Below are 23,201 nucleotides of genomic sequence, written 5' to 3'. Positions count from 1 at the left end.
GGATTTTCCAACTTTTATGTCTGTTGAGAATAAGAAAAAGTTAGACGTTCCGTGATTTTGTACCTTATTTAATCCTCTGAATGCTGGTTTTTGTGGCTTTTGGATGATATCTGTGGAGTGGGAAAGTTTTGTTCATTGCATTCTTAAGCTATAACAACATCTTTTCTATATATGGAGTCAAAAAGGATTAGCTTGGATGTAAAATAAAGAGGCCAGATGTTAACGGGTCAAGTTTTGTGCCTTGACAACTTGAACTGCTGGCTGTTCACACCCTGAAGCACTAGCTGTTAAGACTCAATAAAATCCTACTTAGGCTGTAAATTTCGTAAGCGCTGTCTTACTAATGTTGGCTCCTTTGCGATTCCAGGTACTGTAATAGGAGTAGTTCTACCCTTATGTGCATTAGTTATAATGGGTTAAAGTCTTCATTAGTTTTGTACTATGGACAGCTGTATAGATGCCTTTGTGATTATAAGAGTACCTTGTTTAAGTACTTAGAAGTTTGACTGACTTATCACACAGATTTCATTAACTGGCAATGTAACAATCTTTCTTTATGGATCAATTTAAAATGCAGCCAATGCAATAAGAGTTTTTTGTTAGTACTTAAAGAAAACTCCAACAACACAGGTCCATATTTTTCTTTAGCAAATTGAGAATTTAAAGTAATTTTATTTACAGTAGTATCTCTTGCAACAAATGAATATTATTCAACAAAAGACAAATGTCTGTGTTTTAGGGTTTTATCTTTGCATTTGTGTAAATAATGAGACTACTAGGAGGCTGGAGGCAGGAGTTCACCTATTTCTTTGTTACATTCATCATGCTAGTGTGATAACCAAGCCTCCTCTTTCTCTCTAGTTCTGTGAGCCAGCTTCTTTAAAGTATTATTTTTCATTATTGGATACCTATTATTGAGTATTGCCTATTACAAAATAACTGCTTTTGAACATTTATTGGTAATTTGTACTGGCACCAGACATAGCATAAAAAAAGTTTGATTTAAGTTAGAGCTGAAATACCATGTTTGTAGTTATTAATGAGCATCTTACATAACATGTTTCATCCTTCACCCCCAGCACAGCAGACTTTGTACCAGGTTGTTTGCTTACCCTTCTTGACTTGATTTCGTAAGTGGGGGGATGAGGGAAGGAGGGGAGTACTGAGTAAGAGAGAGAGGGTTTTGAAAACCAGGCATAGCTCCTGTGAGATGACACACGCTGGGTCTCAGAGAGCCTATGTTTTCAGTTCTGTGGCAAAGCTAGCTGGTGCAGTGATGTATTAAAGAACTAAATGCGAAATTGTCCAGTAAATCATGTCAAACTAGTAAATTTCACAACCTGTGAGGAAGGCAGGGAAATAAAGTGAGTGCAATAGATTATCTGAGCTATAAACATATAAAAAAGTGAAGAATAAAATGAATCTGGCATGTCTGAAAAGGTATCTTTAGACATGCAGAACTTGGCTAAACCAGCTATGCAGGCTTGGGCTGTCAGCCTTTTCATTAGAGCAAATAAGAAACTGAAGGTAATGAGTCAGTTATTTAGGAGTTATAAGCAAAATCTTCCTGGACGGTATAATTAGTGATTTTAGTGTTCCCACCTTCTTGCTACACAACTATACATTGAGCTTTGAAGAATATTTTAAAGCTCTGAAATGTCATGGCATTTAAATCTTGTCTTGTTCAAATTCCTTTTCTAGACCCACTTCTATCATGATGATGGCTATTAGACATTATCTAACTAACAGTGAAGTAGAAGGTTGGTTTGAGAAAGTGCTTGGCTGTTCTCTCTCTTCCCTTGCCCCAGACCTTCATTTGTTGTTTGTCATTTTAGATTCTGAGTTCTTTTTAGGTAGGTTTGTCTTTCACTATTCTTTTGGATAGTGCCATTTCAGCCCATTGTAGGTGCAGTTGCTATATCGATGATGATAAAAGAAAATTACAGCTAATGCGGTGTATTAAAAAGGTTTGTTTCTCACTTCTCTATGCTTTACTTTCCAATATTTTCCTCATTCAGTTATTTGATCATTTAACTATTTTGCCTAAGGCTACAGCCCTTTTACTGTTAATCACTCTGCTCGCTCTTCTACCCATACACTAGAACTTTGCAGAAAAAGATATTGGAGAATTAGAGAGGCTCAGAGAACGGCAACAAGAAATGATCAGGGACATGGAAAAAAGAGAATGAAAAGACTGTGATTGCTTACTCTAGACAGCAGACTAATGAGAGGAGACATGGAAAAAAGATATAAAATAACGAATGATATAAAGGTAGATCAGGAACTTCCGATTTCCCTGTTTCATTATGTCTGAACAAGGAGACATTCAATTAAATTAAAAGGTAGCTAATTCAAAATTGATAAAAGGAAATACATATTCTGTCTTGCTAGAGGAAATCATTGAGGCCAAAAACATAACAAGATTAATTTATGTGGATATAAAGAATATCCAGATTTGTTTTCAAGATAAAAATGTTGGAAGAGATATTAAACCTCATGCTTCAGGGTTTAAGCCAACCTTTAACTATTAGGAGAACAGGATGAGGCCTAATGTCTGGGGTAAACATCCCACATTTACTTACTGCAGGGTTCTTATACCTTCCTATGATGCATTTGATACTGGCCTCTGTGAGAGATAAGATACTAGACTAGATGGATCTCAGATCTGATCCACTTTGGCTATTCCTGTGTTTAACTGGCTATGACCTGGGGAAGTCCTGCTCCCCAGACTAGTGCACAGCCTAAAACACCACCTCCAGCAGATATAGTGAAGCAGAAACTGATATGGTGCTAGAATGTGAGCTAGACAATTGTATGGATATGCCAACCCATGAGACTGCCAGCCAATTGGATCACTGGTTAGTGTCTCAGTGGCCCCATCGCTTTCAGCCTATTGTTGCCAAAGCATCCCTGCCTCATTGCAAAGTGGAAACTGTATTGTCCTTCTGAGAGTACAGAAAGTAGTTCTGCACTCATTTTGGTCCCAGCCCTGCTCCCAATGAAGTCAGAGAAGTTCTGCCATTGAGTTCTGTGTGCACAGGACTGAACCACTTGCCAACAAGAGGAATTATCTTTGTATTCATATACCCATATTTAGCAAAATAATTATAACACAAAACTGCAAATTTTGGAAAATTAATGCAGAAAATGCTATAGCACCATCACTGGAAACGTAGTCACTTGTATTAACAGGCATTAGAGATCTCTTGTACACGTTCATAGGGACGTCCTATCTCTGCACATTTTTAGCAAATATTCCACAGCATCAAAAGAAAAAGTGGCACCACCTTTCCTAGTGATTCGTTTTATTCACTTTATGGTTGCTAATTAAAATAAAAAGCATAAACATTCCATTTCACTAGTAAGGCATAGCGCACTCTCATGTTCACAGCTGATCCCCAGCTGCTTGTTGAGGGAAACATTCAGCTACAGCCCTTTATAATAACAAACACTTTTTGTCTTCATAGAACTTTACAAATACTAAGAACAGATCGTTTCTGTGGAAGTACAGGAAGCTGTGGGTAATATTTGAAGTGCACTCTGTTATCTGGCCTTCCTTGCTAGCCCCAGGACCCAGTCTTGAGTCCCCAGGTGCAGACGGCTGACAGGGAGCATGCCTAGCTGGAAAAGAGGAGGACCCAGCCAGTAGCTACATGCTGGCATTGGGGTCAGTACAGTTTATAGAAGAAGGTTATAATTTCAGGTCTTGAGACTGGAGGAATTTACACTTCAGAGCACTGGAATAACACCCTCCTGTCCAACCTCATCCCACACTATTTATACACCTAATTCTTGTCTGGTCCCAGTAGTACTCCCATCCAAATATCTGATCCCTTGCTGCAAACCACAGTCGTCATGAGCCCCACAAAATCTGGTCACATGATCAGACCTGGTTTTCCTTTTGTCCCTCAGAATTGCATCTGCCCCTCACCATCCACTATTATTGTCACAGTAGTCGTCCTACAGAAATCTGGTTTCCTTTCTTCCACATTCTAGCCTCCTTCCATGTCTTTCTCCAGAAGACAATGGCAAAGTGTTGTCCATGCATAGAAATGCTTTCAGACTCTCTGCTTACTTCTTCCACTCCCTGAGATAGCAACATGCAAAAAAAACCCCAACCTCTCCTGACTCAAGCCTGGAGATTTACACGCAAACTGCAGATATGAAATATCCCTGTTTGCATATTCAAATATGCATTATCTCATTAAAATAACGAACCCAAATTGCATATATGCAGCACAAAAGCACATCACTGTTTGTTATATCATCCCCATTCCAATGATATTCTACCTCCCGCTCTGATTTTCAGCACCTTGTAGGTCATTTCACCCCTACATCTTTTCTACATATTCTTTCAGAGGGGGAGGTAGAGGAACAAAAGGCTGCTGCTGATGGTTTAACTTTAGATTAGACTGGTGGGCTATTAAGGAGACTGAAGAGAGGAGGGAGATGGATGGTGCAGAGCTTAAAAGGGTTGTGATGGGGCTGTGAAGCATAGAATGTAGTGGGGGAGGCTGGGTTGGGAGACATAATTAGACGCGATAGGCAGAAGTTGAGACTGAGTGACTGGGGAGTAGGATGGGGAGGAGTGGGGAAGGTGAGACCAGGCGAAATTATAAATTTAATGTCTGCTTCAAGTGAATTTGTGATGTTGGGTTCAAATTTTAGTCAATGAACGTTCTCTCTAAAAACGTCCTGGGTGAGAGAGAAAATATTTAGTGACAAATTTTCAAGTAGGCCTCAGAAATTGCATTCAGGTATGTTGTGTATATGCAAGTTAAGTTATTTAATTTCAAAAATAAAGATCTGTGTGCTCAAATACTTGTGTGTGCAAAATCTGCCACTTAATTTTTAGCACAAAACTTGAAATCCTTGTTTACTTGGATATAGTATAATGTAAAAGAAACTGTTCTCCATAAGGATATTAAATATTAAAATTTGTCTTTTAGGTGAAAAAGAATGGACTGTCTCAGACGATCAGTCAGGAGGAAAGAAAGAGGCAAGAGGTATTCTTTAAGTCATAAATTTTTAATTGTTGATTATTTAGTAATATACAGCATGCCTGATTTGATATTTTGTGCACTTCCTTTATGTACCTGTCCATAAGGGGGAGAACTTTAATTACCTCCTAATTCCATTCTCTGCTGCTCTGTAAAATGGGCTGGATTTTCTCCCTCTCTGTGTCTCCTTTGTCAGCACCAGGGGACAGTGAAACCAACTGGATCTCCCTAGCTCGTGAGTCTCCAGCTTGGGTAGCTGGGACGACCCCCTGTGTGCTCTTGTTGGTGGTGTGGTGGAGGCAGGCTGTACTCCAGTGAACTCTAACTGATGGATGACTCCTTAGAGGTCATTACCAATCAGCCCCTCTGCACTATACTGGGGCAAGCATGGAACCAGCTCCAGAATCAGAGCTGCAGCTAGCGCCTTGTGTGCTATCCCTCCCACCCTCTAGCAGAGAACATAGGCCATTATCTCTAGATTGTGTACACAAGATTTATAACAGTCTCCTTCTCTGCAAGTCCCCCATCCCCTTGGATTTCGTGTCTGCTCTCTGGAGGATTTTGATGTATTTTGTTATTTATGGATGTGGAAAATCCCAAGAGACATGACATGTCACTGAACAAGCCAGGGATTCTCTTTCTGCCTGTTGTCATCTGCCTGGGAGAGGGGCCTCCCTTTCATCCCTTAGAATTCCTCAGGAGCCATCACTCCAGCTTCCCTGAAGTCAGATCTACGTATACCTCCTCAGAGAGAGCAAGTCCTTCATGCCTTTCAGGTTTAGAGCCTTTACATTTAGCCAAAAGATGTCTTGCAAGCCTCAGGTTTTTGTGTTTTAGTGCTAGTGTTTCAGTAGAGGCAGCTTTTACAGGAATGAAAAAGAAGTAATCATAGGATGCAGCTATGCCTGCAGTTGGTGTTTGTACAACATTCTTATTATGTGTATAGGTTAAACTTAAAAGCCTATTTGTTAGATAAATTTCCGTAACACACCATCAATATGGAAACTTTAGAAAAATTTATTTGTTTGCTACTGTTGGATGGGGTTTAAGAGGAACAAGATTTTAAACTGAGGCACCACCTATAACTGTGGTTTAAGTTAACATGCTAAGTTTTTGTGTATATTGTGTCAAAAGGAAATACTTCTATAATTATGATGCTCTAAATAGTAATACTTTTTAATACATTCTCTTCCCTTTAAACTATCATCATTTTAATCTTGAATTCATGTACTTCTGCAGACTACACAAATCTGCAGTTCACACCTGTCTGTTAATATTTTCATGAAGCACTCATTAGCTATTGCGATAGAGACATCTGCTCATGCTGATGCAATGCAAGTCAAGTCTTTCAGACTCTTTCATAGAAAGTCTCCTAAGTGGACTATAAAGTGGTAATTGGTAAATATGATCCCAGTCTTTCTCTCTCCATTTCTGTTTACTGTTATTACTCTATATGCGAGCTAAGATTATCTTGATTTGTTCTGTTATGCTAAGTGTTTGGGGTATAAAGTGATATTATACCAAAACTTGTTTGTCCTTTGCATTAATAGCAAATTGGCTTTAGTTCTGACTTTCAAACACACTAGTATGGCCTTCCAGTTCTCAAACTGGAAGAAGGCAATGAGGGCTCTCATAAAAATCAGAAACAAAGAAGCTCCTCAATAATACAGTGAAGGCTGGGCTTGTGTATTCCCCTATGTACAAAAATGCCCAGATCAGAACAAATTAGTCATGGAACTCTGCAGCTCTCTTTAGGCAACTCCTGTCCTGGTGAGTGCAGCTGGAGGATATGAAGTATAGCTAGGGTGAAGTTAGAAATACCTGTGGTGAGCAAAGGAAAATGGCCAGAATGCTGTGTTCAGACAACCTTTGCCATATAAGTACAGGAACTCCTCACTTAAAGTCGTCCCGGTTAATGTTGTTTCAATGTTAAGTTGCTGATCAATTAGGGAACATGCTCGTTTAAAGTTGTGAAATGCTCCCTTCTAATGTCGCCAGCCGCCTGTTTTGTCCACTGCTTGCAGGAAGAGCAGCCCGTTGCAGCTAGCTGGTGAGTGGTTGGAACCAGGGTGGACCAGCAGCCTCCTATTAGCTCCCTACTCCCCTAAGTTCCCTATGCGTTAGCTGTCCCTCCCCCCACTGCCATGTGCTGCTCCTGCCCTCTGCCTTGGAGCTGCTCCCAGAGACTCTTGCTTGCTGTACGGTGGGAGGAGGGAAAAGGGGGGCTAATGTCGGGGTGTCTCCCCCTCCCCCCTGCTCCTGCACCCCGTCTTCCATAGAGCAGGCAGCTGTCTCAGGTCTCAGCAAGCTGATTTAATTAACAAGGCAGTGTACTTAAGCCTGGGGTCAGCTACTTAAAGGGGAAATGCACCTTATTTTCTCTCACACACAGAGTGTGTGTCTCTGTCTGCCCTCCCTCCTTTCCTGCTGCCTTGTAGAGTGTTGTGAGAGTTAAGCCTAGAGGGCTCAGTCAATTGCTAGTTCATTTAGCAGTAAAGCATTCCCTGGGAAATATCCCACCCGCTGACTCCTCCACCTCAACCAAGCTTCGCAATCATCATCACTGTACCAGTGTTAAATTGTTTGTTTGAAACTTATACTGTGCATGTGTGTGACTGATTATTTATTTACGTGTGTGTGTGTGTGTGTGTGTGTGTGTGTGTATATATATGTTTTTTGTCGAGTGAAGAACAATTCCCTGGAACCTAACCCCCTCATTTACATTAATTCTTATGGGGAAATTGGATTCGCTTAACATTGTTTCGCTTAAAGTCGCATTTTTCAGGAATATAACTACAATGTTAAGTGAGGAGTTCCTGTATAGCTCACTAGGCAGCTTTGCTGCCTGAGGCTGGCTAGCATCTGGCTATGTTCTGTAGATCTCTGAGGCCGAGGGATACATCAGTCAGGGATAATATTGTTTTTTAAGTGTTATTAACTTTATACCTCTCCCTGTACTAAGACATGCACTTTTACAAGGACCATGCTGTTCAATGCAGCTGTTATATGGCTCCTGATATGTTCCTGGTCATATCCTTTTTTGTTCTGAGTCTGCTGGCTATACAGGTATCTTGTGGAGGGAACTGAGAGTGGCTAGCTGTTTCTGATGTCTCTGGTAACCCTACAGATTTCCCTTGGAGTTGGCTCCTTCTCTTTGCACAGCAAAGTCTTTAGAGAGGTGTAATAAGACACTTACCTCTTGAGTGCCTCCTGCTGCATGAAATACTGCAGGCCTTGCCTGCTCTTGGCAGCCCCTGTAGGTTGTGAACCTTGTTTGGTGGGTCTTCAATGGCTCTGCTCTCCAGCTGGGTCTCACAGTCCAAACAAACCCCTTCTGAACCCTGCTACCCCAACAAAAATTGTCCATCTGCCCTCACCAGGGTCTGCAGCTCTGGCCCTGGGCCCTTTAAATCCAGTTCTTCGCTCAAACTCCTGAATGCACCTGGTCCCTTTCTTAGGGCTTAGGCTGCTTTGTCAGTGACCAGTGGGGGAACCTAGGCCTGCCCACTACTCTGGGTCCCAGCTCAGGGCCCTATAAAGAGAAGTCATGTACTGTTTCCTTGAATTAGTCAGGGTTAAAGTTCTCAGGTCCTCTCTTTCCCAGTTTAAGCAAATGCAGCTGGTCATGCTCCTGTGGCCAGAGAGGAGCTCCCAGCCAGGACCTGACCTACTAAGACTCCTTTTATCTGAACCCACTGGAATAAAGCAGCAATTGGCTGCTTCCATGCAGCTTCTCAAGACAGGCCTGGAGGAGGCACTTTTGCTGCTCCTCTCCTGGGGCGGGGTGTAGTAGGAGCATGCGGCTTCCAGCAGAGGGCCTGCCTGTTTTGTCTTTTGTGCCCTCCTTCCTCCAGCACAGCCCTCCACCATTGCTGTGCATCTAGAGCAGAGAGAATACATGTGCACCAGCAGCAGACACAATTTTCTACACTCTGGGTCCTAGTTGTGCCCCCCGCACAGTCTGGCACCTTAGGTGGCCTCATGGTAAGGCCAGCCCTGCAGTATAGACATACCCTTGACTATTAGTCAGATTTCAAAAGGCTGCATCTTATCTTTTTTTCTTTGCAGTACTTCACTTTGCATCTAAAAGTAAATTTTGTGACTACTGTTAAACTTTTATTGGCAGACTTAGTCTGGATGATAAATTATTCTGTTGTAATTTACACCATAACTCATCCAAAACAAAACAGTTGATTGTAAGTCTGTTTTTTCTACCGTGCAGGCTATATTTGAAGTAATATCATCTGAACATTCATACTTGCTGAGCTTGGAGATTCTGATCCGGATGTTTAAAAATTCCAAAGAACTGAGTTTAACAATGACCAAAACAGAAAACCACCATCTTTTCTCCAATATTGCTGATGTCTGTGAAGCGAGCAAAAAGTAAGTGTATTGTAAAGGACAAAACCCTTTCTTTATTTTCATGAAATTCTGAGAGTGGTTGTTACCAGCAGAAATAAATTACTATGTGCATTATATTTCATGACTTTAGTAGGAAGCATCTTTACTTGATTTTGTGATGATAGCAAGAAAAAACAAATCTATTTTTCATTAAAACCAAATGGTCTCCAGTGACAAATACAAAAGGTTGACATTTTATACTTTAAAAAGAAAAAAAGACTAATGAATTCAAATGATAGATGATCCCGTCATATTTTAAAGTAGTAAAATACATTTTGCAGCAGTTCAGAATAAGTAGAATACAATAACTAAAGCCTAAAATTGTGGTACCTCAATTACCTTTTTAATGATTGACAAGGAAGTGAAGTTGTTCATTGTTTAAAAACAACAAAATATGTTTGAGAAGATGGATTCCATAATAGGTGTTGTCGAATTATGGTGTGTCACCAGTTATTAGCAACAGATTTATTGTTGCTTGACTGTAATTGTATGCCAAGAGGAAAAATGAGCTGCTAAATAATACATTAAAAGTTAATGGAAATCATTTTGGGAAGACGTCAAAACAGGGGTTAATCTTCTTGAATATTTTAAGATATTAAATAAGCATTCTTGTTTTTTAAACAGGAGATAAAACTTTTGAAGTACTTAGTAATGTGAAATAAGAAATAGCATGAGTGTAATTAAGTCAAACCAAAACAGCAGACAAATATTTGAGTGATTTCTTTTTCCATGAGTTGAAGAGGTGCTGCAGAAACAACTTCCATATTTATCTTGCTTGTATAGTACACATACAAATGTGTGTGTTTGAGTGGAGGAGGAGGGAGATTGTTTGTTCATTCTTTAGTTCTTGGTCCAAATTTTGTGCTCATTAATCCCAGTCCTGCATGGAATGGAATGAAATCAGTACCAAATTAGTCCCTTTGTTTTGAGGTTGCCAAGAAAATTGATGACAAAACAGTGTACTATGCAGTTGGAAATGAATGCATAGCTATCTCTTTTTTTCTATTAAACAATACATTTTATTTTTTGCATTGTTTACATGGTTTGGGGCATGTATTATGTGTCAGAATTTAAAAACCAATATGCTACAGGTAAATTAGCTTCATTATGCAACTTGAAATTCAATATAATTACTCTTTCCTTTTGTACCTAAAGCTCTGAAATCAAGTAGGCTCTTCTGAATAAAGTGTAGAATTTCTGTCAGACTCTCTTTTCACTTTTTTTATTTCTGTCCAAGCACCATATCCTCAAATCTGGTTTTCATCCAGACAAGTTTTTGGAGTTTTGACTCTTTCTGTCTAATTCTTTTTACCAAATCGATGTCCAGATAAATTATAAATATTTTTATATCCAGCTACAGCTTTTTGGAAATTAACGTTAAATGCAAATACTAGAGATCAGTTTTAAAACTTGATTCTGTATTAACTTTTTTTCAATAAATTTGAAGGAAATAACGTGATACTAAAGAGAAAAGTATTGTGATAGAATGAACAGTATAAGAAGAGGAAAAACATTCTGTAAGAAGGATACAGCTTTAAATAACAATTAAACTCCCATTTAGGGCCTAACCTTATAAGATGCTGAGTGCCTTCAGCTCCTGTTAACTTCAGTGAGAGTTGAAGATACTTAGCACTTCTCAGGATTATGCCCTTAGTTTTCCATGGTAGAAGCTCAGAGTTATAACCTGGGCTGTAGTATTCCTTTACAACTAATCACTGCCTGATATTATACTGGAATGAAGTGATAAGAGAAAAAAGACCTCTTTCTATTCCTGGAAGGTCATAGCATTTGAAGGGAAAAGAAGAAGATTTTTGAATACTGTTCCTACTTGCTGTCCTTTTGAGATCTTCCCCACTGACTTCACTGAACTACTTGCAGTGTATAAAGTTAAGCACATAAAGTATGCAGAATTAGGGACTTAGATTCTTCATTTGTGGGATATCAAATGTCATTTTCAATTCTTGATGTCTCTCCTAACAGGAAACCTTTTTGCAGAAATAATCTGACCATATTCCTTCCGTTTTTAAAGTAGAGTTTAGTTGTTATAGACAATATCATAGGTGTGCATGGTGCGTTACAGACAACTAAAATAATTCCAAGCCTCATGGAATTTTTAATCTGAACTAGGATAGAAGGGATGACCGTAATGGAGAGTGAAGAAGGGGGGAAAGAGAAGTTGTGAATTACAGTAGTAAGAAGTCATGGGATAACCTTATGTGTAATTGCATCTTGTTAGTGCCATTTTTTTCTTTAATACATTAAACATTTGGGATGCTATCTAGGGTGAAGCTATCAGTGGAAACAAGCATCAGATGGGTAACTAAAAAAAACTGTGAAAGCAGCAGAGAATCCTGTGGCACCTTATAGACTAACAGAGGTTTTGGAGCGTGAGCTTTCGTGGGTGAATACCCACTTCGTCAGACGCAGGTAGTGGAAATTTCCAGGGGCAGGTATATATATGCTAGCAAGCAAGCTAGAGATTAACGAGGTTAGTTCAGTCAGGGAGGTGAGGCCCTGTTCGTAGCAGTCGAGGTGTGAAAACCAAGGGAGGAGAAACTGGTTCTGTAATTGCAAGCCATTCACAGTCTTTGGTTAGTCAGTGAAGCTGACTGGTGTCAAGATATTTTTGCAAAATGAATCTGAAGCTCAGCAGTTTCTGCTAAAAAAAATGATGGTTTTAAAAAAAAAAATGTTTTTTTGACAACATCCAGAGCCTATTTCCATTTTTTTCAGGATTCCACAACTTTCCATGGGTTAAATTCAGCGGCCCAAACGCAAATGACCCGAAGCACATGAGACTAGTATCGTTGGCCCGTGGGCACATTAACTCGACACACCACGCTTCCTGCTCCTCCCCCATCCACCCTCCACTAACCCTGCTGACCCGCTCTCCCACCCTTCCTGCCCCCATTTCCCACTCTTCCCCGAATCCTAACCCCAACTTGTCCCTCCCTGCCAAGGGCAGGAGGGTGTGGTTGTGAACCGGGCATTAGGGCAGGATTGGTGTGAGGTGCAGAAGGGGATGAGAGGTGCGGCAAGGGGGTCACGGGCAGGGGGTTTGGTGGTGCAAGGAGAGTGTAGCAGGGGATATCGGTGCAGGAGGGGTGTGGCAGGGGGCTCAGGCAGTGAGTTGGGTGCGGCAGGGGGTCGGGGCAGGGGGGGTTTGACTGCAGGAGGGGTTTGGGGGGCGGGCTGGTTCCCTGCCTGCCTGTCCTGCCCCCATGCTGCTCCAGGAAGTGGCTAGAATGTGGAGAGCAGGGGCATGAGATGTGTGTGTTGCTGTTGCTTCAGTCACCACCCCCAGCATCTCCCGTTGGCCGGGAACGGGGAACTGCGGCCAATGAGAGCTGCTGGGGGCGGTGCCTGAAGCGACATCAACACACACCCCTGCGCCCCTTCTCCCACAGGTTGCCTCCGCTTCCCGGAGCGGTGCTGGGGCAGGGCAGGCAGACAGGCAGGGAGGGAGCCTGCCCTGCCCCTGGTGTGCATTGGGCTGGAACTGCTCTAGGTAAATGCTGGAGGAGGGCAGGGGGGCTGCGAGGATCTCGCAGGCTGTGTGTTTGAGAACCCTGGGTTAAATGGACTTTGTTATTCAAACCAGCAAATCTGGTTGCTGCTTGCTTTAATTGAAGGAGAAACTGAAACAGATCCTGCCTCCTTTGGGCTACTATAGCAATCTTTACCTGGAATAATGGCCCCTTGGGGGCTGGTGAAAGCCAGTGCAATGGGCCTCTGGCTGGACCAAGATTGGGTGGAGATGGGCAAGTGGCATAATGTCAGTTCTGGCACCTCTCTCAATATGTGCAAAGTGCAACTCTTGAAGATTGAGCCCTCTGCTTTCAAGCCAGAGGAACCATGTTTCGTGACTGTCACCCTAACTTCCATAGGTTGGATTTTACCAGTCGGAAATTCTAACTTTTAAAAAAATCTATATTAGAGAGTGACTCCTTTAGTGAAGCAGTCCCATGATTTGGTTTGTATTTTCTATATATTCTTGATGTGCAGCTTCTTGAGATTGTTGATCTTGTATTGTCAGGATCCTACCATAATATTTGCAGGACTTAGGCTGTATCTTGAACAGGCTCTTATTCTGAGAGAGACCTTTGTTCTTGTTAACTTTTTCTAATGCTTTCCTCACCATAGTACTTGCAAAATAAACAGCAGAGAATTGTTTGCTTTTGTGGCTGTAGTGACTAGATGAGAAAATGCTTGAATGGAACTGGTCAGAAGTGCATCTTGACAATTATTTAGATTTTATAGAACATATTCTTCACTAAATGCCAGTTGTCAATCAATTTGGGAAACTGACATACAGTAGTTGGAGGGGAGGAGCATATAAATATGTCTAAATATGTTAGAACACTGCATCTCTTGGGTACAGTGGTCTGCACTATCCAGTACAGTTACAGGTGCCTTGTCTACATCCATTACAACTTCCAGTTCTGGACAGTTGAAGAATTGTCTACTATTTCCAAGGAAGTATGCCAAAACATATTGCTTATCAGTTCACTTCAAATTCAGGAGAACACGAAACACTGTTTTAACACACTCTAATTAGGAAGGTGGTGATGGATGCCCAGAAATGGGGGGGGGGGGGAATTGAAAATATAAGTTAATGTACTCTTAAATTTAACTGTTGGATTTAAAACACATTTGTTTTTATTATTAAACAGTTTTTATAACCAAAAAGTGGAAAATAAAACAGCCGAATCTAGTCTTTGAGGATTTTTAAACTAAATCTTAATGAGTCTATTGAACCGTCCTGAATTCAGCAACAGTTTAATATTTGTCCTCAAATACTGGCTCTTGCAAATGCATTCTTTAGTCAGTGACTCACTGTTTACCTTTTGTTGAATGCTCATTGTACAACATTCCATTTCACGTGGTTATCTTTTTGGAAAAGTACATAGTCACCCTACTGTTCTTGAACAGTGTCTGTGTATGCCATAGCACCTGTCTACAGAAAGCTGCATTGTCTTTGGAAAGAATCTATCTTGGATAGACAGTCACCAGAGAGAGAGAGAAGTGCTAGATAAGCGGAGCTCATATGAAAAGGATGTGTTTGCAGATCTTTAAATGGTTGCTGACGTTGTAAAGTCTAATTTTATTTCTTTTTTGGCCAGCTGTTCTAACTTTTATTTGTATTTGTATTAAGACTTTTTTTTTTTCAGTCATTTTCTTGTACTCTAAAAATGTCAGCATGTAATTTTTTTCATGGAGTGTGTATGTATGATGAAGTGGGAATGTTCTTGATGTGTTCTTTGAATGCTGAGTGGGGAGTATTGACCTGGGAAGACTGCAGGGGAGTTTTGCTGGAACTGTCTGCTTTGGGGAAGAGAGGATAGCTGAGCATGTAACATGAGAACCCAGGAGGGGGGCTGGAGGCCAGGTAACACCTCTGCCCGGGGAAACGACAAAGGATACAAAGGGTTGGGGAGGAGCCGCGGGGAGGCAGAGTGAGACAACTGGAGGGAGTTTCAGTTTGGAGCTGGCTGGGAAATGGAGAGGGGCGCCCCAACGGGGCTTGGGCTTCCCAACCAGGCTGTGGCCTCCCTGGGGCCCCCAGATGGACCTAACTAAAGGGGGTCCTGTTGTCTTTACCAGCAAGACCTGTTTTGGACTGTGTTCCTGTCATCTAAATAAACCTCTGTTTTACTGGCTGGCTGAGAGTCATGGTGAATTACAGGAAGCCGGGGGTGCAGGGCCTTGTCTCTCCCACACTCCATGACAACTGGTGTTAGTGATGGGATCTACTGCACCCCATGGATGGCGCTTCCTGCAGTAAGTGACTAGGGAGCAGTAAAATGAAAGAGGATTGACAGGGACCAGTTGTGCTGAAGAGTCCAAGAGAGATGGTTCAGAGGTCAATTAACCCTGGGGAGCGTGTGACCAGAGAGAAGGACTTTTGCAGTAACAGGGTTCCCCAGGGGATTGCAGCGAGCAGACTCAGGGGTAGAAGAGTCTGCTGCTTGACCCTGGCAGAGAGGTGGTGACCTCGAGAAGGGCTGGAACACTAGGGGTCTCCCTGGAAACTGGGGGGAGCGGTGAGCATCCAGGCCTTTGAGTAGGAAGATGTACGCTAAGTGGCTTAAGAGCGACCTGGTGGAGCTGTGCAAGCAGAGGGGGCTGCGCAGTGGTAAGTTCACCAAAGAGCAGCTGATTGCTCAAATGAACTGATCCCTGTCTCTGAGGGAAGCAGCCTGGCAGATACAGCACAGGCACCAGTGTCTTTCCCAGATGGGAGTGGTTAGCCGGCTGCTGAGGGCTTCCTGAGACCCCTCCTTCCTATGCTTAGGGAAAGGGCGGGGATGAGCCCAGCGAATACCGAGGGCACCGTCACACCCCCGGCCAGCAGGGGATCCTCCCGGCGAAGCTCAGCATCCATGAAGCGGAAGCAGGGCTGTCCTTAGCCATAGGCAGCCGCGTAGGGCCCCAGTCTGCCTGAGGGCACCACTCTGCCAGGAGCCCAGACAGACGGGAAGCAGTGGAGCATGTAAGAGCAGGGCTGCTGGGTCCTAGAGAGAGCAGAATTCTGCACAGTCTGAGGGAGGAGATTTGCTGCTGGGGTCTCTGGGAAGGGGAGGGGTTGGGGGTAGGGGTTGGTGAAGGAGCTCACCTGTGAGTGTGACTCTTTCCCCCATGCTGAGGTGAGGTGAAGCAGGCTCTGTGGCTCTGGAACCAGAATCCTTTGTTGTCCCCCATAACATCCATTCTTCTCCCCCCCCCCCACGGAGCACCCCCTCCTTTCTCCCTCCTCCCCAGGAGCATCCCTTTCTCTCTTCTCCCTCCCCTCCGTCAGGGCTGGGTTGGGTGAGGTGCTGGGGTGGGGAGGGGAGGCTGGCTGGCTGCCTGCTGAGGAATGAAAGTGAAAGTAACTCACTTCCTCGGCAGCGAGCCAGGATCGGAATGTTGCACAGGGCTGGGTTGGGGTTAGCCAGATGTGTGAAAAATTAGGATAGGGGATTGTGGTAGGTGAGCAGATATCCCTATTTTATAGGACCAGTCCCAATTTTGGGGTCTTTTTCTTATATTGGCTCCTTTTACCCCCACTCCCACCGCTGTCCTGATTTTTCATACTTGCTGTCTGGTCACTTTAGGTGGGGGTAATTGGTGCCTATATAAGACAAAGCCAAACATTGGGGACTGGCCCTATAAAATCAGGACATCTGGATCTGGTCACCCTAGCTGGGGAGCGCCTCTCCCCTGGGCTGGCAGCTGCCAGCGATCCATCTCATCCAGGGGGAGCTGCACAGGGCAGGATGAGCTGCTGTGGCTCCGGGTGACCTGTCTGAGATCAGATGCTGTGCTAAATTCACCATGGTCCGTAAGGCTGGTGGTGGTGCCCATTGGCGTGTGATTGGACCTGAGGGTTTGCTGCTGCTGTTGCCACTCTGCACCCAAGAGGTGGATTTTGGGGTCTACTGCAGCTGTTGGACCAGCAGGCTGGGGGTGAGCCAAGCATGAAAGCAGTACTGTGTTGCCATTTAGATTGTCATTTAACAACTTTGTTTGCCAAAAAATTCTTGCTAACAATCCTGAATCCAATTTCAATATTTTTTTTTAAAAAATCAATATCTTAGCCAAAAACAGAAAATTAAGTTGTTGACAATTATTAGTGACAGGTTTGGTTTGAGGCAGGGAGTGGGCCAGTTTTTTCATCAGAGAAACAAAAATGTTGACTGACTTTCCTATAGCCTGTTACTCCTGATAAGAGCCCTCCAACAACTGTAATATGCTCATCTCCTTACAAGTGTATAAAGCAGGGGTCGGCAACCTACGGCACACGTGCCAAAGGTGGCAGGTGAGCTGATTTTTGATGGTATGCAGCGGCAGGCTGAGCGGCTCAGCCCATCACTGCTCTGGGGTTCCGGCTGCTGCCCTATTGCCAGCTGGATACCGGCCGCCGGCCCCACTCAGCACCTGCTGCTGGCCTGGGGACCCCCAAGGAATGCCAGGCTGGCAGCGGGCTGAGCAGGCCGGCTGAACCACTCAACGTGCTGTCAGTCTGGGGTTCCATTCACTCAGCCGGCAGCGGGCTGAGTGGGCTGGTGGTGGGCTGAGCAGGGCCAGTGGGGGGTTGAGTGGCTCAGTCTGCTGCCAGTCTGGGGGTGCCAGCAGCACTCAGCCTACTGCTACTCCGGGGTTCTGGCTGCTGGCCCTTGCCAGTCAGGAGCCCAGCCTCCGGCCCCACTCTGCCTCCTGCCAGCCTGGGTGAGCAGAATCCCAGGCTGGTAGCGGGCTGAGGGGGGTTGGCGGCCAGGATCCTGGCTGACAGGAGTTGGTGGTCAGAACCCCAGACCAACAGCGGGCTGAGCAGGGCCTGGGATCCTTGTCTAGGGTTCCAGTCATCAGCCCCACTCAGCCTGCTGCCGGTCTGGGGTTTCATTTACTCAGCTGGCAGTTGCCTGAGCAGGACCAGTGGCCAGGACTTTGCCACTCGTATTGTACTGAGTGTACATTCCAATTCCACTTCTACTTCTAATTCTACATTCTACTGAGTGTACATTCTACTGAGTGTACGTTGCCACTCCTATTCTACTGACAATTCCTGTAACACTAGCATAAGCAGAACGGAATTTTTCAAAACTAAAGCTCATTAAAAACTATCTCCGCCCTACAATGAGTCAGGAACGCTTAACTGGTCTTGCTATTCTTGCAATCGAACAAGACACGACTTTGTCTGTGTCATACGATGATATTATTACTGATTTTGCAGCCAAAAAAGCCAGAAAGATTGCTTTTAATTAAAAACAAATCTTTGTTTCGATACCTCTTGATATAAATTTCCAATAAAAGTTTGACAAATTAAAAAAATTATATTTGCATCATTCTGTCAAATCAGAATTTTTTCTATAGTGCTACTTCTTTAGTGCTAGTGCATCAGCATTACAGTGAGCTTAATTAAGTTAAACTGGTTTTAATAATGTGAATGTGGCAAATTTTCCAGTACTGTGTGCTTATATTTGTGTTGCTAAGAGCAGATCAGGCACAGGGGCACCAGTTTAATATTCTCGCCTAGGGCACCATAAATCCTAGGGACAGCCCTGAGCGGAAGCGGCTGGAATGAGGGAGAGAGCTAAAACGGAGAGAGTTGGAAGATTGCAAAAAACAGAGGCAGGATGAAGAGAGACAGAGACAGCATGAACTGGAGCTGGTCAGGCTGAGGAGCAGCGAGCCCCCAGCTGCGGTGAGTGAGGGGGGACCCAGGACTGCAGGCTCCTAGCCCCATTGACCTCACCTCCTGCTTCCCATTTATTTCAAGTATCCCAGTGAATTTTATGTCCCTTGTGTGGTAGTATAGTTTCATATCCCCCAAGGTTGTGATGTAGTATGATTTTATTTCTCAAAATTTGAAACTGGAAATGGCTAATGTATACATCAAGCACAATCTGGATTTTGGCTTAAATATAAGACATGAGTGGACAAAATGATTTGAGAAAGTATGCTGCTGCGATAAGCTTAATAACTATTTGATTGGAATGTGTCTGTACACTTCAGTGTTTGGATTAATTTCCCCATAAAGCACAACACAGATATTGCATCTCTTTTCTAGTGATATCTTAGTTTTACTCAACTTGTTGTAAATGGCACAAGTACATTTAAAAGTTTCATGTCCCAAGCTGCGTAGGGTTAGATTCTGATATCCTTACTTCACAAATAGTCCCAATGGAGCCAACAGAAGTAAGGAACATCCTGACTAAGGATGTGAAAATCTGGCCCACAAAAATTGAATGTTTTGGGCTGAATTAGAACCTGTCTAGTAAGTCTTTTAGTCTAATGGCTTAGAGTGCGCTCACATTTGTGACTTTGTTTTATACTCCACTTGTTAAATAATACTGATTCTAGTGAGTTAGTAGTTTTATTAGTAAGGGCATGGCAAATGAAAAAATGGCCCACCATTTATGGCTGATAATGGACTCTTTCATCTATAGGTAACTGATCTGCAAGGCCCCAGATTAGCAATTCTGAAAACCAATATTGTCTGATAGTTGTTTGGTAGAATAATATGTTGGCTATCTCTGTCTAGTTCTTAATGCACGGGTGTTCATGTTACAGAAACACACTTGCAGTAGGCAGTAATTGGCCCCTGTTTTTGTTCAACGCTTTAGTTAGCCTAGAAACTTTCCTTCCCTGTGGATCATTCCTGTAGGGCACAGCATAGTGGCATATCAGTGATCAAGTGTACACTGGGATCCAGTGTTAATCATCAGCTTTTCTTATAACTAAATTCACTTAAACCATTTTAAATGATAATTTTAAAGTAGTAGAAGGAAAACTAGCGTTTTTAGAGAAATCTTTCTAATTCCTTTAAATAATTGTCTTCAAAGTAACTGGCTAGGGGAAGGGAGGGGAAACAATGGAAAAATAACAAACTGGCCTAACATTATAATTTTACTTCTGCTTGTCTGGAAAATCTGGTTAGTGGCTCAAGAACTTTCTTTGTAGTTTGGAGTGAAAAATGAATTAATTATTCCTTTCTTAGAACTTAAAGCATATTTTATTTCCCAAATTATGGGATTCTGTAAAATCATAGTGAGCAAGGTGCTTTGAAATACTGGCTTTCTGCAGCTTCATCTGTGCAAACAAGCCCATGGAAAAAGATTTTGCAACTAAAACCTTTATCTTAGTACATCAAAAGTGTTTGATGTCCTTTTAAAAAGCTTCAAAGGTGATGTAAAAACATTCTCCAGGTATGAAAATGTAGTAGTTTCATACAGATGTCCTATTTTACATGGTGTGTTCTAACCAAACTTCCTCTTAAATAAATAAATAAAAAAAACACTCCCCAAAAAACAGTCTCAAATTGCATATTATGATAATATCTGCAGTGTGTTGGCTTCTGAGACAGGAAGGTGGCTACTGAAAAACAAATGCACTGACAAAAATACTACTTTAAATGAGATTACATGGAGTTTATATCTGGTATCTTGACCTTGAGCATGTTCAGTGGAAAAGCTCCCCAGAAATGTTAAGATAAGCTTCTAATAAATGACAGGACCATTCCTAATTGAACAAAACTCTCTTTGTAACAGGTAGAAAACAGACAGCAAAGTCCGTCTCTGCACATGGAAGCTTATTGACATTTCTCTCCTCAAAAAAGAAGGGTTGATTTGAATAATTTGTGTAGGGTACAGTATGTACAGACATATGTTTACCTATAAAGTATTTTGCAAAATTACTTCAAAAAGCTGAAGTCTCAAAAGTATGTCTATTCACAAAGCATATACAGTATGTATAAAATCACATGAATTTTATCAGCAGCAAAGAATCCTGTGGCACCTTATAGACTAATAGACGTTTTGGAGCATGAGCTTTCGTGGGTGAATACCCACTTCATCAGATGCAGGTGCACCTGCATCTGATGAAGTGGGTATTCACCCACGAAAGCTCATGCTCCAAAATGTCTATTAGTCTATAACGTGCCACAGGATTCTTTGCTGCTTTTACAGATCCAGACTAACACTGCTACCCCTCTGAGACATGAATTTTATCAAAATTCATTGAGAGGTGGACTATCTTGGGAGAGAAGCTAATGGATATGTAATAGGCTGATTTATACTTGTTTGTGTAGCCTTAGAATAAATCAGTTTTGCTAGTAAAATAAAGAGCTTGAATTTCGATGCATTGAGCAAAAAGGGTCGGTTTCCCAAGAATCTGTCTTGGAAAGGAAAAGTCAAAAGGAAATTATTTAAGCATCTTTGAAAACAGTTTATCCGACATCCCTAAACAACAAATTTACAAGACTTATTGGGAGTTTTACAGTGGTGTTCCCTTTTCTCCCATTAGTGCAACAAATGTTGAGAAACATATAGAACATCAAAAGGTTACCGTTAATAGGGAAGAAAGACAAAGAAATAGAAAACACATTGATTCACAAAGTTATTTAGACTATGCAATGCCGAATGATTTCATAGGTGTGTGGCTTGTGAGGAACCTAGCACATGCTGGGAGCTTATGTTTCCTGAAGCATCTGGCACTGGCTTCTGTCGAAAGACTAACCATTGGTCTGACTCAGAATACTGCCATTCTTATGTTTTTGTGTGTGTGTGTGTGTATTGCATATGAGCTATACATGAAGATATAGCTGTGTTGGGAACAGGTGGCTTTTCCATAGTACTTCTTTGTAAATCAGACTAATGTATCTCTGCTTGCCCATATCTTGATATTGTGCACTTTTTGCTTTTGCCATATAACACTCTTCCTGCTGGTGAATATTCATTCCTGTTATGTTCTCTCATTCTCATACTGTTGAGATGGTACAAACTGACACACTGGATTTAATCCTTTTTTATCTTTAGAAGTGATGCTTCAATTTTGAATTGTTTGGAGTTTAGTTTTCTTTGTGACACTAAAACACCCACTGGTTCTGTGTAATATATTAATGTATAGTAGAACATTTTAAAAATTATTAGGCATTGGATGGCTCAGGTGAATGGTAATAAAAGAATTTTTCACAAATTCTAGATCGCCAGTTTGAGTGCAGTCTAAGACAACAGTGACTAACAGTAATTACCATCTGCTAACTCTACAGTGACCTGAAATGAGTTGGTTGTCTCAGTCCAATTTATAATGGAGGGTTGTCTGTATCCCAGTTGTCATCTTTTTTTAGCCATTTCTGCAGAAACAGGCCAGGTGTTGAACTGAATGCATATGGAGAATGAGCTACTCTCTAACCTCTCAAGGTGTTCCTTCTAAATCAAGTTGGAAGTATGCTGATAGGTAAAACCAAGGTATTGGCATTACAAATTTATGTTTGAAGATTTGAACTTCAATTTTTCATATTGAAAGTGGGTTAATCTGTCAGGGAAAATCTAATTCCTCAGCACTAGGTCTGAGAGAATGGACTTTGAGAAAGAGGGTAGAGAAACAGGGATGGGAGGGACAAAACCGTCCCATGTAATCTGGAAGCAAGGTGTGAGAAGCTCCTACTCAGCTGACTCATGGCTGTTACTATTACAACTCATGAGTTGTTTTACTACTTGTAATCTATTGCACCTGCAGTGCTGGTGGCCAGTGGACCCATGCACTGTGCTGACTTGTTGACTGTACCCTATTACTCCCGAGTAGGAGATTTGGGCCAAACACAGAGTAAAACTGCAGAGATCTGCAGCAGAGTTTGGCTCAGCATTGCAGTTGACAGCTGCATCTCCCCTTTGCAGTCCTTGCTTTTCCCAGCGTCCCCTTGTATCCTGCATTTTGCACCTTCTGTGGCTGTCACAAGATTCCAAGGAACCCAGAGACTTTACTCGAGAGCTGTAGTTTTCAGCTTTTTTTAAGGCTGCGTACTCCTTTCCAAATAATGTAGTCTACTGCGTACCCCAATCTGAGATAGTGTCATAATATAGCTATGATTGAATTGTCACGCCTACTAAATAAAATGCATTGTGTACCCCCGATGAGAGTTTGCGTACCCCAGTTTGAAAACTACTGCTCTAGAGCAGCAAGTTCCGGAGTATCAGTGTCTATTTCCTAGCTATGGTCCATGGATTTCTGCAGATGCCAGCACATGAATTTTAGCATTTGCAGTATTAATAACTATGTCAACCATTCAGCACAAAGTACACTTTCAGTTCCTAAGAATGATTTTCTAAGTGGCATTTAGGGCAATGATAGACAGTTAATGTAAACTAGAGGCAACTGGTGCTCTTTAGAGACATTTAGGGGAGACAGGAATGGCTAGAGAAAATATTTGTTACTGTCTTGATAGGTGTTTCCCATAAAAGCCCTTTATTTGGTCTTTCCTATAATACCGTTTCTATATTCTGCTTTTTCAATAGTTAGTCCATACATCTTGTCTCT

General features: G+C 42.3%; 1 protein-coding gene across 2 annotated transcripts in view; it reads left to right on the top strand.

The window, feature by feature from the left end:
• ARHGEF26 (Rho guanine nucleotide exchange factor 26) overlaps positions 1-23,201 on the top strand; it is a 108,652-nt gene that overhangs the window by 10,311 nt on the left and 75,140 nt on the right. For both annotated transcript variants that reach the window (XM_032787399.1, XM_032787398.1), the window contains exons 5-6: positions 4,950-5,006; positions 9,223-9,383. In XM_032787399.1, the coding sequence (XP_032643290.1) occupies positions 4,950-5,006; positions 9,223-9,383 (218 nt within the window). The remainder of the gene's footprint in view (positions 1-4,949; positions 5,007-9,222; positions 9,384-23,201) is intronic.

This window comes from Chelonoidis abingdonii, chromosome 8 (genome assembly GCF_003597395.2).
Source record: "Chelonoidis abingdonii isolate Lonesome George chromosome 8, CheloAbing_2.0, whole genome shotgun sequence".
Taxonomy (NCBI): Eukaryota; Metazoa; Chordata; order Testudines; family Testudinidae; genus Chelonoidis; species Chelonoidis abingdonii.
The sequence above is the reverse complement of the archived record's forward strand: the minus strand, read 5'-3'. Positions and strand labels throughout refer to the sequence as shown.